This window comes from Siphateles boraxobius, unplaced genomic scaffold (genome assembly GCF_051911475.1).
Source record: "Siphateles boraxobius isolate OS27281-9 unplaced genomic scaffold, OSU_SipBor_1 46, whole genome shotgun sequence".
NCBI lineage: Eukaryota > Metazoa > Chordata > Actinopteri > Cypriniformes > Leuciscidae > Siphateles > Siphateles boraxobius.
Window position 1 is genome coordinate 9,062,273 of NW_027509097.1, and position 18,262 is coordinate 9,080,534.

Genomic DNA, 18,262 nt, shown 5'->3' on the forward strand with positions numbered 1-18,262 from the left:
GCTAGGGGACTGATATGCAGAGGTTTTAAAATGCCTGTGGTGCAGTTTGTCCTGTGTCCTCTGTACCGTGGTAAAAGTGTACTCTACCTTGTCCTCTCGTATTTATTACCAACTCTCGGAAAAAATATGAATGCTTCAGCTGCGTATGATAAAGTTGGATCCCCGCAAGCTAAGGGCAAAGATATTTACAGTATGAGATGGAGGTCAGTGTATATTTGACTGTGAGATTAGTGTACTTAAGGAGGTGGAGCCTGTATGTGTAAAGCTTAAAACAGTAGAGCAGGTAAATTTACTTACTTCCTTCATTTCAGTCAAACGTGTAATTATTTGGATTATTATGATTATGAATTGACCTTTCGCAGGGAGCTTGATTGACAGGTGATCTTACCAATCATACTTCGCCATCCGCCATTTTGTCCGACAAAACAGTCAGGAGAGTTAGTAGATTAACATGGGAGGATTTGAACTTGGAAAAACTGAATATACTGACGCCTTTCCGCGGTTATAACAACATTCCTTCTTATGTTCATTCATGTTTATTTGATGCTATAAATGAACTAGAAGGAAGATGTGATCGGTTCACGAGCAGCTTTAACTGAGGCTCTACAGCGATCTGTCACGACACATTAAAGAGCCACAAAACGGTATTTATTGTTTAAATTTCTTTTTAAAAATGACCAAATTTGAAAGGTGAGACATTGTTTAATATGTTTAATATCAAAAGTAACCGAAAAGTAACCTGGTCTGTCCTGTCTGTCAGCGTATTGTCAGTCTCCTCTCTGATCCGCAATGTATTTTTCACTGCGTGAGAAGAGAACATGGTGTGTGCGTGAGAGCGGCATAGCTTGTCGGACATAGCTACAGTAACTAAGGGGGGCGGGTCTTTGCGAAGGGTCAATTGGACTATGTTTCAGGCCCAATATCTATGTTCAGAAATTAATTAATTAACGCAATTCGTAGGGTATGCTATGGTGGCCGAGAATAGCAAAACAAACCACAATTCTGAAAACAAAACAACAAATTTATAAACGCAATGGAAAGACTAAAAACAAATTAACATGTTAGAAAACACAATAAAATTTCCAAAAACAAAGAAACAAATCAGAAAACACAACGACAAATCTTAAAACAAAATAACAAACCAGAAAACGCAACGACAAGTCGGACAAAACGGAAAAGGTAGGTATATGTGGCGAATGGAATACTGACCGCTGATTGGACGAGACATCTGTCAGTCAAGACATGCAGAAAGTACAGCAGACTGCGGCAGAAGAAAGTCGATTCACGTGTGCATGTGTAAATATTAGAGCTGTCTATTTAATGGGCTAATTTAGTGCGATTTATGCAGAAGAAAAAAACCTTTTCATATTAAAATCTTCCTACCACTATCTGGTTTGGTTAGATAAAATTATTAAATTACTCGATCTGGTAAAGTGGGAGAGTGGCATGTAGCAAGAACAGCAGATTTAGCTTCTAACGCGAACGACCGAGTTCAAATCGTATTCTAATAATCTGCATTCTAATAGTGTTTATGTTTGTTTTTTGCAAAGTGAGTGACAAACTCGATAATGTCAACTCGCAGCCTCACACATGATTGAAAAAAAAAATTATTATCGTAGATGATGCTGCAATTTCCATAATGCTGCAGTCTGCTGTACATTCTGCATGTCTTGATTGACAGATGTCTCGTCCAATCAGCGGGCAGTATTCCATTCGCCACATATACCTACCTTTTTTTCTGACTTGTCGTTGTGTTTTTTGTTAATTTGATTTCAGATTTGTCGTTGTGTTTTCAGATTTGTCATTTTGTTTTTGGAATTGTTACTGTGTTTTCTAACTTCTTAATTTGTTTTTAGTCTTTCCATTGTGTTTATAAATTTGTTGTTTTGTTTTCAGAATTGTGGTTTGTTTGCACTTCTCGGCCACCATAGTATGCAATGCACTTTCAGCAGTACCACAAATGGCTAGTTATTGATCCAGATTTCCCATCATGCTTTGATAAATCATAATTATGACACAAAAAATCATAATTATGGCATGCTAAGTCAAAATTTTGGCATACTAATTATGAAATAAAAGGTCAAAATTATAAGCTGAAATTGGGAAAAAAGGTCAATTATGACAAAAAAGTTGACAAGTATGACAAAAACATAATTGATAAGTATAAAAATTATGAGATAAAAAGATGACTAATAAAAATGGACAAAAATGTGACTTTTTGCCATAGATGACTTATAATGATGAGAAAATGTAAAAATTATGAGATATTAAGTTATATTTATGAGATAAAAAGTCATTGACAAAAATTTGGTTTTGTCATAATTATGATTTACTGAAGCATGTTTTTTTTTCTTATTTGGCAAATTGTATTTTTTATTTTTCATTTCTAAGAGTTAATTGTGAATCAGACTGTTTGTTTTTGCATCTAACTTGAGTGGACAACTCAATAGAAAGTTGTTGTTTTTCTTGCCATGATTTTGTCACATTCAGTACAGACTCCAAAGCCAAATTTGGCTGGACCCTACAATTGTAATGCATTTGCATACTTGTATAAAAAATACATGTGAACTGGGTTCATTGCGTTAGATTAGCTCCAAATTAAAGCTGCAGTAGGGAGTTTTGAGAAAATGTTGACTTAGCCTGAAAATTTGAACAAGCACAACTTACAGGTCCGACCCCCTTGCTCTCTGCTGCGCTTCAGCCCTCCCTCCACAGCTCCTCCCCCACAGCGCAGCCTGCCGTGAACGCACAGGCTAGTAAGCAAGAGCACCGATGACGGCAGATTATAAACAGTTATGGAGCATTCACTAATAGGGACGAAACATCAACAATATGCTTTACATTGACTATGGCCTTCCCATACTTTGACTACTTGGTCCTCAAATCATTATGTATTTTGCAATACATGTAAACGATCGGTGCATGATGAAACGATCGGTCATTTCAAAAATAAATAAACAACTTTAAGTTTTATAAGCACAAATGCTCGCCTTGCTCTGTTCTGTGATGCACGTTCGTGATCCTGTTCGAACTCGTTCACCAAAATGAACAAATCTTTTTCCCGAGTCATTTCGTTCGTTGAATGAACGAAATAACTCCGAAAAAGACTCGTTCAAAATGAACAAATCTTTTTTCGAGTCATTTCGTTCGTTGAATGAACGAAATGACTCGATAAAGATTCGTTCATTTGGATGAACGAGTTCGAACAGGAAAGTCACGAACGACGGTACGCGCTCGCCCTGTGCAAGAGAGGGGTGATCAGTGCGGATCAAGCCTGATTGACACTGCTAAGACATTCCTCCTGGCTCTGATTGGTTGTTTCTGACCGGGAGCGGTGTATTTCTGCAAATGGCAATAGGACCACAGGGAGGAGCCAGAGGAGCTTGATTTTTTCACAGATTATCCGTCTCATATACTACTGTCAGGACATAATGACAGTTTTAACAAATATTTGTTAACAAAAGTTACCTACCGGAGCTTTAACTATACCAGAGCCCGGCATTCTGCATTAACTATTACATCACTGCATTTACTCCTTAAATGAAATGGCTTTAATGATTAATTGCATTCGTACTTCAGATATGTTTACAGGACAATGGAGTGAACTGAAAGTGAATTCCCTCTGTAGAAACTAAGTGGTGAGATTGTTGTGAGGAGAGAGAGTTATGCTCTCAAATGAATGCAGACTCTAATTGGACCGTCAGTTTCTGGCTCAGAAGAGCAACAAGATGTGTAATCTGCTTAGGCTGGTGCTGAGCTGGGCCGACAGCGCTGTGTTAATTGTTTAGCGTGTTTGAGATTGAGGTAGAGGAAGCTTTGGGATGTCTCCTGGCGCTCTCTAATGAAGCTCTGGAAATAAAGCACCCCGAGAACAGAGTGGAATTACATAAGCTGCCTTAGTATGGAAAGGGACAAAGATACCGCAGGCACCACACAAAGTCAAAACACACAAAAATTCTTCAGCGTTTTCTGTTAATTTAACTCCATTTTTCCATTTAGAGGTCAACAAGAACCGTTGTTAAAAATGTTAGAATGTATGAATGGTAGCAATGTGCAGATATGCTAAACTTGTACTCCGGCAGCTTACATTTATGCATTTGGAAGACGTTTTTATCCAGAGCGACTTATAAAGTAGGAAAAAAAAAACAATTTGTCAAGGAGCCAACAATATCCATAATATGCAATGCCAGGTTTATTTGACAACTAGAAAAGAAAACTCCATTTTACTGCAATTTCATGGGATTGATCTATGAAAACAGCTGTAGGTTTGTTTTTCATATGTAATGAGGAACATAGCAACACATTTTTTCTTTTATATATTGTGACACATCGGAGGATAAAAAAAATCAGGGCGGGGACTTGATTCTATGCATTGGTGGTTGATTGGTTTTTGAGGTGTACTTGCTCAAATGATGAAAACTAGAGGGTTTAAGCAGACCAAATGATCGGAGAAGTCCTGTATGCATTGTAAAGGAGAAGTCTGAAGTTTTCACCGGAAGCTCCAGTTATGGCATTTTGATTTAAACATTACAAGTTCAAAAATATTTGAACGTGCATTTAGAAAATGCATAGGGAGAGTTTTAATTTCATGCTGACTTTAACATCACAGATGCAATATTTAACAAAGTTAATCAGGATATGCAAAATAACATATTTACAAAATCGCTTATGCGGTAGGTTGTCTTTTAAAACGTATTTCTTTCCGTTTTTTTTTTTTAATTGAGTTACAATGCATTCAAGTAACACATTTACATTTTAGAGGTTCTGGAAAAAAGTTTGTAAGTCGCTTTGGATAAAAGCACTTGCTAAGTTCATAAAATATAAATGTTATGACAAATGCATGTTCAGATTCATGCATCAGATGTTGCACGGTCTCATTACTGATGTGTTTCATCTCAGTTATGTTTTTTTTTATCCCTTCTACAGTTGTGATTCAGAAAACCGTTACCTTGGCAACCCTCTTCGTGGAACCTGTTACTGTGAGTATGCTCTATTTGAGCTCTGACCTTAAAGTAATCCTGTTGTACCTTGAAAATTCATCTGACTCTGTAGGCACTTTCAAACTCAGAGGCTGTCTGTAGTCTGCCATTTAATGAAATTAGATTCAGGGGGCTTAAGATGCCTGGATGAAATTGCTATGAGTTTATGCACAACCACACAACAAGATAAAGAGTGGTGGATGAGACATTCTGATTTGTCAGAATTCAAAAAGTAGATGTAGATCTATTGAAAATCTCAGAAGATCTGTAGCAAACCAGGTTGAAGTCGGTGTGTGTGCAGGCCTCAAATGCACAGCACTAGGGGGCAGTCTTGATGTTTATAAGAAACAGCCTGATCCCTGTGTATACATTTTTGCAATTAATATCCGCAGTCATCATGGAGTCAGAAAAGGCTAAATGCAGTCAGTAGCGTTTAGGAGATGAAATTTCACTCCGTTTGCAAATCCTGCCAGCATTATCCCCATTGTCATCAATCAGGATTAAATAAAGCCTTCAATTTATCAATCAATTTCCATCCACTCCACTCCCTCTGCGTCTGTTAGATGGAGCGCGTATGCTCTCAGGCTTCCGGCCCAATCGCTGTTTAGAAGAATACTGTATCACCCGGCCGTATTTTCTCAAATAGTGTCCTGTAGGGGGAAGTGTTGCTGGAGAGTGGGCCGCAGGCGACAATATAAGACTGGTGAGAGTGTCAAACCCTGTCAGAGTGAGTAAGCAAATGATTCAAACTAATTAAAGACAAGCAAAAGTTGAGCAGAAGTAGACGGTGTGTGCTCGCTTTCTCACACATGCGAGGTTTGACTTGGGGTTTTCCTGAGGCAGAAATAGCAAGCTAGTTCAGTGTGTTCTGTTATTGTTACTTGACTCACCCTTAAAGGAGATTGATCTTGTAAAAACAGTCCTCCAAACCCAGTAAGACCTCTTGATCATGCTAAATCTTGACTGGTTTAATCTATTATCCCACACTCTTGCAGGGTGATCAGCCCATCATGTATTCCTAATATAACTGCAGTGGGCAGTGTCTTTAATCACCTGAGTGGTGTTCATTTCCATTTCAACATTACAATATTGTAGTACCTTAGTTGATTCATTAGATTCAGATGTATTGGTCTACTCTAGAACACTAAAGCCAATGCACAAGACAGAAGATTGTCGTGCTTGCTGTCAAAAGTGACCACAAACCTTTTCTCCATGTTACCTTTGTTACAATTTAAAGCAAAGGTCTTCAACCCTGCTCATGAAAACCCACTGCTTTGCAACAAAAATCAAACACACACCAAATCCACCTAATCCAACTAGCTAATCCAGGATCTTCAGGATCACTTGAAAAATCACTGGCAGTTTGAGTTGAAGGTTGGAAATAAACTTTGCTGGTTGCGCTGCGTCCAAAATCGCATACTCTCTTGAGTATTTACTACAATACAATTTGGTTTGAAACTTACTTTGCAACCGCTAAAAAAGTACATTCTATATAGAATGAAAATGACATACTACATTCGCAATGTCGTCATTATCATGTGACCTGCCGGCGTCAGTTGCGTCACTTCACTGCCATTTACAAATCCTTTCCCGTGGCCTCATGGGATAGTAAAATGTCCATTGAATGCGCACTTCAGAATCTAGGCTGATACTACAGGTCACCTGGGTACTTTTCGCCTACTGTTTTTCGAATACTGTATACTACTATGTTCTATGTGTACTATGTGTAATTCTGCCTTAATTTACTCACCCTCCTGTCAGTTCCAAACCATACAAAGAGTATGACTTTCTTTTTTGAAACATAAAAGAAGATATTTTGGAAAGATAGACAATGTTAAACCAAAACTGCTTGGTTATCAACCTTCTTCAAAATATCTTCACTTGAGTTCTACAAAAGAAAGAGAGTAGAACAGGTTTGGAATGACATGGTGGATTAACTTTTTAAATTTTTGTTTGAGAGAATGAATTTTGAGACCGTAGCAACAGGAGAATGATCATGTTTGACAGCAAGTCTGCGATTAGTTGTGTAAAGTCTTCACAATAGACGAGAACATGACAGAGAACTTGTCAGAGAAACTGAGTTTTTAATCTGCGCATGATGACAAGCTTCTGTCTTGTAGTGAGCGTTTGGACTTAAATGTCATATACCAAGGTTTTCATATTCCATTTTAATAACTTTGTGGCTGACATCACTTTCAGAACAGCCGTCTGACTTGTGAAACTCACTGACATTCACTTTAGCTTCACCATTCGGTTTCATTTTTGAAAAAAAAAAATCAAGCATATATCACCTTAATGGTTTAAGAGCAAGCTGGAGGATGGTTCAAGTTTTGTCACCTATAAATAGTTGCATCTAAAACTAATTTTGAAAGCGGCAGCATTCCTTCTAGGCGGATGATTTAAAGGAAAGGGCTGATTCTCATAGTAGTTGATTTGCAGATCAGCACTGTTCAGAGCATGAAGGCTACATGATCTTTCAAGCAAAAATCTAGGAAATGAGTTAAAAAATGGTGCTTTCATGTCACATCTGAATTGATTAAAAGCCTATAAAGACATCTTTCAAATTGATGGGGAGTGAAAGAAATGTTTACAGTGCCATATTGTGATTCACACAAACAGCTGTTCTCCGTGAGATGCCTGTGGCAGCATTCAGTCATTTAACAGCCCAGGAGATAAGAAAACAATCCAGACATGTCTATGTCTTTGAAATGGTGCTTTAAAGAGATGTCAAGACCTTGAAAAAGACTAAACCTACTCCAACTTACTGTGCTTCTTTAGAAATAATCTGAAATCTGGAATTCGCTGTTTAGTTTTATACTTTTAAAACTCTTGCTCTAGTTCTGGGTAAAGTTAACAAGTTTTTTAATGTAACTAAGAAGCCTAGATTTTAAATACTTGTAGATGTCTTAAAAACAATTGAACTTAATCGGAGTGTATGCTTATTAAAGCAATGACACACTCTGAAAGGGAGGTATTCATTTAGTGCAATTAAAGTGACTGGTGATTCATTTAGCTCTTCAAAGTAGCCCTCTTATTTCAAGAGTGAATGTCCACCACTCTTTCGTGATGTTCCTTAAATGGAACGTTTCAGGCAATAAACGTAACAGAATTGCATGGTGTGGTTCTTGATTGTATAAAATGCGATAATTAACAATAGGGTTTCGATCTGAACAGATAACTTGCTGATTGATTACCAGTTCACCTTCAGTCTTCTTCAAGAAGATGACCAGCACTACACTGCCATTAACTTCATGGCCACTCCTGAACAGGTCAGTCACAATCTACCTATCTGAGAACAGAAGTAGTTTCATCAATTTCAATGCCATAGTTCACCCTAAAATGATAAATCTGTCATCATTTACTCACGGTCATTGTGCTTTTTAAAACATATACGTATTATGACTTTCTTTTGTGAACAAAAATAAATAAAAATATTGGAGAATGTCCAAGCTGCTCCTTTACATATATGGAAAGCAAATGGTGATCACTTTTATGGGTCAGATGACATCAACTTTGTTTTCTCTTTTCATTTTGTAGACCAGCAAGAACTTGGACATGTCTATTAATGCCTCAAACAATTTCAATCTGAACATCACTTGGTCAGTTGGGTCAACAGGTACTGATTGCTATTTCCCTCTGTTGAATATTTGCTTCTGTTTTGTTGTATAATAGTTCTTGCTTTTGTAGAAAACTAGCATGTTTGTTGAGCAAATCTTCCCTTTTTATTTTCAAAAACTGGCTGTCAGTGCACAAAGGATACTGTGTTTCAAGAAACGTTTTCCTTCTAAAGTTAGATTATTTTTAATTTGACAGCATTTTAACACTTGTAATAGGACACTCAAAAAAGAGACTTTTTAAACTTTTAAGAGATGGTTTTCCCCTGAATTTTTAATAGCTGTCAGCATATAAAAATAAAAATCACTGTTAAAAATATAAAAAACTAAAAACATACACTACAATTCAAAGGTTGGGGATCAGCAAGATTTTTTTTATTAATACTTGTATTCTGCAAGGATGCATAAAATTGATCAAAAGTGACTGTAAAGACATTTTATAATGTTAAAAAAGATTTCTATCTCAAATCAATACTGTTCTTTGTTTCCACAAAACTACTAAGCAGGACAACTGGTTTCAACATAATATTACAGAATATATTAAGATAATATATTAAGAAACGTAGATAATATAAACAGAGCAATTCCAATCACACCAATCCTCACACCATCAGTGCTCGGGCCTTAATTATGAAATTTTAAAAATCAGCATCATGATTTTTGATACATAAAATAATTTTTTTTTAAATTGTAATGTTTCACAATATTACAGTTTAAATAAGTGCTGCCTTTGTGAGCATAAGAGACTTCTTTCATAAACATAAAAAAAAACGTACAAACCTCAAAGTTTTGAATGGTAGTGTAAACAGGTCATTCTTAGTAGTCGGTCAATTGGATGTACAATGCCTAGTCGACCATCGTGATGCAATCTTTCTTAGCATAATACCGTAATGGTTCTGATACACAGATGCTAATGCATTCTGGTTTGACCGCAGTTTGTTCTTGGGTGATTTGGGTATTTTGCAATAGACAGACACTCAAGAACATCACCATTATCCTCTATTGTTTATTTCTGTAATCACCTTTTCGTCCAAATAGTCACCAGCCAATTTTTTTAATGTCACTTTGACATTCTTTCTCCTCTTTGACAGGTTCACCCCTCTCCTCCTCGACCTCCCGGCTCCCCTCAATTAATATTTGGAGTGGTGTCTTTCTGTTTAAAGACATTCTCCCCTGAGAAGGGCTTCTAACAATAGTCTAGCGTACGGCTCTGAATTCTGGGGCTGCGGCGTCTTCAGGAGCACTGAACGATTTCAATTAAGATAAACATTGCCACGTAGTGGCATTTGGGATGTCATTTTGAGGGCTTTGTTTCATAGTGCTAGTTTGGAATGACGATTGGTGAGACTTAAGAGTTTCACTGGAGGACTTCAGAAAAGTTTAAAAAGTCCTGATAAAATAGGACAAAGGCTGCTTTTCTTTTCAACTCCCACAAGTAATTTTTGTTACATTATGGTTTTATACCATGTTTCCCATATGTTTAAATTAGATAATGAAATTGTCACGCTGAGAGGTTGATTTAAAACTAATTTTCTCCCTGAATAAAACACATCAACAAACAACTAAACCAGTGCATGCGGTCAGCCTAGTTGATTACTGGTGCAATTCATTGCATTTGCATTGCTCTCATTCGCCCTTATTTAATAGCTCAGAAAGCGTTAAGTGTCAGTCACACTAAATTTTAACCATGCAAAATTATTTCAGACCCCACCATAAATATAGGTAAAGAAAATTTATGGACAAACATTTTTGCTCTCTATAAATGTGTGTCTAAAAATGGAAGTAAATGGAATATGAAATGTAGTGTGAATGACCCTTTATGGTCAATGCTTTAATTAAGAGAAGTTATGAGGTGTGTCAAATATCATTTCTGAATGCCTCTTTTATTCGAGTTGATCTATCGCATTCTTTTCCCCTTACAGCTGGGACCATCTCCGGAGAAGAGATCCCGATTGTGTCCAAGACTAACATCAAAGAGTACAGAGACAGTTTCTCCTGTGAGAAATTCAGTTTTCACAGCAACCCAAACATAACCTTCTATGTATATGTCAGCAACTTCTCATGGCCAATCAAAATACAGGTGAGGACACATTTTGACCAGGTTCAGTATTTTAATTTAAGCTAATTTTTTTTTTTTTTTAGTTTTGGGTAAAGCAGGAAACATCTATCTCCTTTGTGAAATGCAAATCCACAAAAAATCAAATGTTTCTAAAAAGATTCAGTGTTGCTTGATATGGAAACTATTATTCAGTTATGCACTAGAAAAAGTTTGCATCTTATGGTCCATAAAATTGAATCAGCTGTTAAGTGGCAATGTGTTACGTTGCCATATGCCTAGACAACGGACATAAAATGACATTGCTGGAGTAATGTGCAGACTGATGCTCTCTATCATGGAAAAACATTTATGTTGAATCTGTACTCTGGTACATCACCCTTAAAATGAATGATGTTTGGAGTCTTTATTGCTTGCAATCAAACAGAAGGAGAGATATACGTTGATACAGGTAGTTTGGTTTTAGAAGGAAAAAAATATCTTGTCAAAATGAAACTTCTAGTCTCTATTTAAAACCTATATTCATTAAAATTTGGTCTTTATGTGTTCTTTAAGATGGTGACTATACACTACCATTAAAAAAAAAGTTAATACTTTTTTTTCAGCAAGAATGCATTAAATTGATTAAAAGTCACTGTAAAGACAATTGTACTTATTTCTAATTCAATTAATAAATTCTGTTCTTTTTAACTATTTTGTCAAAGAATAAAAAATATATATTACGGTTTCCACAACAATATTAAGCAGCATAATTATTTGTAAAATTGATAAAAATAAGAAATGTCTCTTGAGCACCAAATCAGCATTTTAGAAATATTTCTGAAGAATCATGTGATGCTGAAGACGGCTGAAAGTTCTGCTTTGCCGTCACAGGAATAATTGCATTTTAAAATATATTTAATAGAAAACAGTTATTTTAAATTGTAATAATATTTCAGAATAGTACGATCAAATAAATGCAGTATTAGTGTAAGTTATTTCAAAAACAAGAAAATCGACAAAGTTTGTGGGAGTGCTAGTTACAAATTTTATATGTATATAGTGTGACCATTGAGACTTGTGCTTTGTGTGTGCTGGAAGCTTTAGGGAACGCGCTACTACAGATGCTCATCCACACTGACAGTCCTCTCCCTTTCTCTGTCCTCCGAAAACTGCTTTGAGCGTGCTTCCCAGTGCGCGATGACATCAGCATTTCATTATATGAGTGTATGGCTGGCCCTAATCAAATGCTGTGTGGTGGAAGAGTTAGATCCCCAGCACCGTGGATCAGACATAGATGTGATCTGGCACTATGAACCCACACCTCAGCTGTGACTCTGGTCTTAAAGACAATACTCCAGTGTGAAATGTCATCACTTGGAGTTTTTATGACACATGGACTCTATCACAGAACATATGTAACCTAACCATTACCTTTCATTGAGCTCTTCTTGGGTTCTCAGATACTTACTTGAAGTTAATCTGGCATTTTGTATGATATAATTACTTTTTGGGATCAGTGTTATTTTATTATTATTTACATTGTAAATCAGGTTTATTGGCAGAATTTGCAGACTCTCAGCTGTTTGCAATGAACAAATCAAACAAAAGTAATTTGCAACAAATGTTTTAAGTGGTTTCCCCAAATTCAACTGAAAATGCAACTTTTACTAAGTTCTGCAGTCTCAAAATTATTCAACCCCTTCATGGCAAGCATCTTTAATACTTAGTAGAACATCCATCTTGCCTTCCACACACTGCAGTTTTCCAGTGCCAGAGGATGTAAAGCGGCCCCAGAGCATCACGAGCCACCACCATGCTTAACTGTAGGCAGTGTTCTTCTCAGCATATGCTTCATTCTTCTTCCTCCAGACATACCGCTGATCCATAGGCGCGGAAAGTTCTAGTTTTGTTTCATCGCTCCACAGAACAGAATCCCAAAACTTCTGTGGCTTATTTATATGATTTTGAACATATTGGAGCCGACTTTTCTGGTGCTTTTGGGTCAGTTGTGGTGGAGTTCTGGCATTGAAACCGCATGCGTTTAGTACACGCCTTACTGTGCAAGCTGAAACCTCAGTGCCTGTTATCACCAAGTCTTGCTGCAGGTCTTTTGCAGTTACTCAAAGGTTACCCACCCATTGCCCCCCCCCCCCCCCCCCCCCCCCGTTCCTTTAACTTTGAACTCACAAACAGTGTCTCTAGGAACATTTAGTGCCTTAGCTATCTTTTTGTTTACTGTTCCTTGTTGGTGAAGGGTGATGATACCTTCTCTTAAATTTTTGGACCATTCTTTTGACGTAGCTATATTTCTAACATACAGTCAAACGTGACACTCAACAAACCCATAGCACGTTCAGATATTTAATGTGTTCTAGCTCAAAATAATGAAGCCCAGTGTTTCCCCTACCATTGGTTAAAGGGGGCGGCCCCTTTTTTTTTTTGCCAATAATTTTTTTTTTTACAACTGTGTATATTTTTTGTGTATTTATTGAAATTTTTAATTAGTTTCTGTTGTTTTTAAATGTTTTTAAATGTTACTTTAATTTGATTTATTTATTTTTTATTTTTATATATAAATAATACATTTCATTAATTGCGTATTATAGTTTTAGTCATTTTAGTATATCAACTTAAACAAAACAATTAGTAATGTTGCGTTGGAAACTAACTGAAATTTTCATTTAGTATTTATATTTCATATTTTATTTTATTTCGGGTACCAAAAACAATTTTTTAAAATAGTTTTAGATAACAATAACAGCAACACTGTTTGGGATTGTATGAATGAAAACTGTATAAATGATCGTTGTTCAGGTCAACTGATATTTCTGTTTAATTATATATAGATTTTTTTCTATCAATAATGAACAATCAGCTGATAATAATAACCATTAAAAAGTATTCTGACATGATGATTAGGACTCTGACACAAGATTTATTTTATAACCCTGTTGTGGTCATTATTTCACGGTAATGGCCATCTGATTGGATTTTGTCCTTTCAGATGGCAAATTTCCCAAAAACGTATGCAAAAAATAATATTTACATTTATGTAAGGGATAATCCACGGCTAGCCATGCATTAAAGGATTTTAATGCACGATGTAGAGGCGAAGAACCACCCGACGCGAAGCGGAGGGTCGTTGCCTCTACGTCGTGCATTAAAATCCTTTAATGCATGGCTAGCAGTGGATTATCCCGCTTATACCACAGTTATTTGCCAAGTTAAAAATAAGTTAAAGCTGTAACTGATGTTTACAGAGTAATTTTTTAACAGACGTGTAAAAATGACGGTTATTTTCTTAAGTTACGGCTCGTTAGTTCTAGCACTCCGTCCGCTTTAAATAAAGTAGAGCCATCGGATTGCTTTTATTTGAATGAATTATCACATTTATTTAAATTCATTATTAAAAGAGAGAGACAAAGAACTGAAAGAGTCCCCCAGGTATACAAGGTAGTTGAGCCCCATCGGCTCCCTGGTGAACCACATTTCGGTGCTCTCGAGTTTGCACAGAGGGATGCGTCTCGGATGATGGACGCTGGTGTCTTTTCCATTTTTCCTGTCGCGCTTTAAAACTGATTTAAAGATGGCATTGCTTGACTTGAAGTCTTTATCACTTATAATGTTGAATTTTGTAATGTGACGGTTTATACCTGCTCTGAGACGCATCAAACTTGCAACACTGTATTCGCGTCCAGCGGTAGACTGAACAGAGGCATAAAACTCCCGCAATGTCTCATTTAAAAGAGAAGCAGAGTAGGTCTCGAAATCACAATTTTTCTGTCTTTGGAGCAAAAAGTCACTGAAAGTGTTAACTGCCCATTTAGTTGTCTTTTTCGTATTGACCTCATCATTGTCGTCTTCGATCTTATCTAGCTCTGTCGGTGCTAATTCTTTGTGCCACTTTTTGTCATTCAACGTCTTCTCCAAGTCTTCTATTTCGTCTGTGCCTGGGCCCATTTCTCAAAATTGCCGTATTCACCATACAAATTAAACGATATGCAAAAATCATCCATTTAGCCTACCTAAATAAACGTTTTCATATGTGTCTCTCACTCTGTTTGCAAGTGTAAATGTGTTACTATGGTTACCAATGATTATACTAGCAGATTAATTTCGAACTGTAATCAAACTGACTGGAACTACCTGTGCATTAAACGGTTTTACTGCACACCTTCCAGCCAATCAGAATCGAGTATTTAAACAGCCCGTGGTATAACTGTATGTACTTTCCATTATGGTCAGTCTGTAAAGCAAGTTATTGTGTATCACTTTATACAGATTTACCAAATTTTAAATAAGATCTTTAGCTGTGCTACTGGTTGGAAATTACAGTTTATTAAATTGTATAATTTGAAGATATATAAACAGAGCAGGCATGGTAGTCTATATACTTATGTCACTGGTAGTTGGTTCACACTGGGCAATGTACGCTCCTCCTGTCCCTGATGTCTTTCCCTAAATGACCAGTCTCTGAAGGAAAAAGTAATAAACTTCTATATTGGTAATAAAATATATTACACAGAATAAGATAAACACTTATAGCAGTCCTTTAGAGGGTTCGATGTTGAGCAGGTTTCTGTGCCTAGTGAAGCTATTTATTTAAAAATCCACCTCAATAAAGGAAGATTTCATCTGGTCGATATCCATATGGTTTATAAAGATAACCACCACAAATCCTCTCAACCTTTCTGTCGTTCATTACCGTTCGCCAGCTGTGCACCGAGACGCTCAGATACTGCACGTCATTTGTTGTTGGGACTATCTCCAACAGCGAGAATGCACCTAATATTGATCTGCATTCATTCCTCTGTTCCTTTATCACGTATGAGATGAGTTCCTTTGATAAGGTTCATTTATTTACGTTGGTCTCACAGACCTTCATCTCGGTTGAGCTGTGTTCTTGCAGTAATAGTTTTCTATTAGATTTCCCAAAAGCAGAGTCACTTATTTACCTTGGCAATGCATCATTAAATCAAATGGACCCCCGTGACACTGTGAGCTCGCTCTCCTCTGATGTTTATGATCAGAAAGTGTGATCAGCATTTATTAGCTTACCGAGGAAATTGGGTCTGTGAAACTATGCACATATGAGGACCCCGACCCCTCTGAAAGCATCAGATATTAGATATGGAGAATTGAAGTGCTCTTGTTGTGCAGGAAACCCAATCTGACAAAGCATTACTGCTGCTTAACGGTCTCATTGTCTCATGGGTCGGTGTGAGGTCAGCCAGTATGAACAAGATAAATAATCCATTCTAGGCATATACATGTGCAAGCTTTATTTAATTTTTTGCTTTAATGTTACAATACGTATATAAAACTGTTCAGTGAAAGTAGTTAAATTCAGGATAAATTAAGCCTTTTCAACAAAAAAAAAAGAAGATTTTGAATGGATTTGTTGTAGTCTTGTTGCATATATTTAAATGAGATTTGTTATGGTTAATGAAAATAAAATCTAGGAGAAAAATATGAAATCAGGCTGTCTGTACACATACACCACCGTGCAACATATTTGGCCATTTGCTGTTTTTTAGTGAGATATATATAAAATCATCATAGAACATGACTTTAGGTTTGGACACAACTTGAATAATGAAGGTAGAACAAAGACTTGAGACTTGATGGTCTCGCAGTGGTTTCCTCTGTCCTCTTTATACAGTATGTTTCAAAATGCTCATAAGGATAATTTTCCTGACAGTCCTGTCTACATCTCAGATGCTTTGTTAGTGGTTATTCATTCTACAGCACGATGAACAATAACTATACAGGGTGGTTTAAGTCCTTACAATTTATACAATGATCTAATATATTATAATTAATCAAAATTAGAAATAACTGTGATAAAAGGGATTCTTTCAGCTATATGATCTAGACTTATTGACAGACATTTGTTTTTAAAATATTCACAAGATAATGTATGTACAGTAATAAAGCCCTAATTTGACTCTTGATAGCTGAAATTTTTTCGTTAATAAAATGACCACTAATACAAACCTGTTTGTCAGGTGCCATTACAACACACTGATAGATGTCAAAACTGTTTCTGAATGTTTGTAAATGCAAATACTTGAATGTTACTGTTCAGATATGCAGTATTAAGAATTATTTTAGATGTACTATATGTTTGCATATGATTTACAATGTCTAAATGACCTATTTGGTGTGAGTTGAGTTAACATCTTGTCCATGTGGTGCTTCCACAGCATTATTTATGGCACAACAAGGTATGGTCTCAGTGGGAGCAATGACTTAACCAGGCAGATGTAGGGGTTGCACAACTGCTCTTTTCAATCCCAGCATCTTGCTTGCTTGTCTTTGGGGACAAAAATGGTTCAGCCTTAATGGAGTGTTAAAGCTTTCTCTAGCGCTGTCTTTAGCCCCAGCCGTGTTCCTGTGACAACGACTTAATGAAATGAATGGGTTTTCCAAAGGACCTGCCCCGCTCTGCCATTGTTGCATTATTCATCTGGTGACTCAGGGTGACTTACAAATTTGTACATTTAGAACATTAATCTATTTATTTTTGCTGGGTATATTTATCCAAGTAGTTATTCTCCTTGCCTTACGGGATGCTAGGAGAACACACATGCTTGACACTGCGAACCCTTGAACAACTTTTCAAAAAAGTGAGTTGATGCTTAGTTAATGGACCTGCAGTATTCGCTGCCAAACTGCCGCTGCCATGATGTCTCATATCATTCAAACACCGTCTCTTCTGAAGCTTGGCCAATAATGTAGCTTGTCTGCTGATTCATGTAGCATATCGATATGAAATCTCTGAATAAAACATCTTTGACTTAAACAAGTTGAGTGGCCAGAATAAAAACTCATAAGCAGCACAAAACATATTCTGATCCCCCTTTATATTTGGTGTCTTTACTACTATGTACTTACATTTTAGCAGGTCAGGTAAAAATCTGAACCGGCCCTACTGGGCCAGCACAGATCTAAGGGTGTTAAGCCCTGATATGTTGAAGGCACAGCTAAATGTGACATTTATTACAAGGGATTTATATGAAGATTGTTATAAGCTCACTTAAATTAAAAGTTGTTATTTTTAAAGCGTGCAACCTTTAATAATATTAAATAACCTTTTTTTTTTTTGAGCGTGCAACTTGCTTCCAGAAAACAGAATAGATACTGTAGCTACACTGCAAAACACTTTTTTTTTTTAAAGGATTTATCCGTGCACATCATTTTTTATTTTTTTTATTCATGTGCAGTTCGATCTATAATCGAAAATGTTAACCTCACCTCTCCCTCCAAACGACATCTGTAGTTAGAAAATCTATGATAGAAAACCTATGATTCAATTAATTTCTGAAGGATGAAATCAAGCCTCTCCCTACATTTTTTTTTTCTCAGTCCAGAAGCGGCTTCTCTCGGATATGCTTCACAATAGGGGAAAACATTATTGCAACAACCCTATCTCTACCCCTTAAAGATGTCGTGAAAAGGATAATTGTAACTATAGATGTAGTTACCTGCATATAAATATTTTTTTTAAATATAAGTACAATGTTAAAACAAATATGTACACAATAAGTGCCTATTTACAAATGGTCAATTTAAATGTTAGTAAATAGGTAAAGACACTTAATGTAAAGTGGGTCACATATTCTTAATCC

At 36.4% G+C, this 18,262-nt stretch overlaps 1 protein-coding gene across 1 annotated transcript in view; it reads left to right on the plus strand.

The window, feature by feature from the left end:
* The window catches only part of atrnl1b (attractin-like 1b), a 110,953-nt gene that overhangs the window by 49,107 nt on the left and 43,584 nt on the right, over positions 1–18,262 (plus strand). The window contains exons 21-24 of the mRNA XM_077200663.1: positions 4,927–4,979; positions 8,154–8,248; positions 8,517–8,595; positions 10,516–10,673. Of these exons, the coding sequence (XP_077056778.1) occupies positions 4,927–4,979; positions 8,154–8,248; positions 8,517–8,595; positions 10,516–10,673 (385 nt within the window). The remainder of the gene's footprint in view (positions 1–4,926; positions 4,980–8,153; positions 8,249–8,516; positions 8,596–10,515; positions 10,674–18,262) is intronic.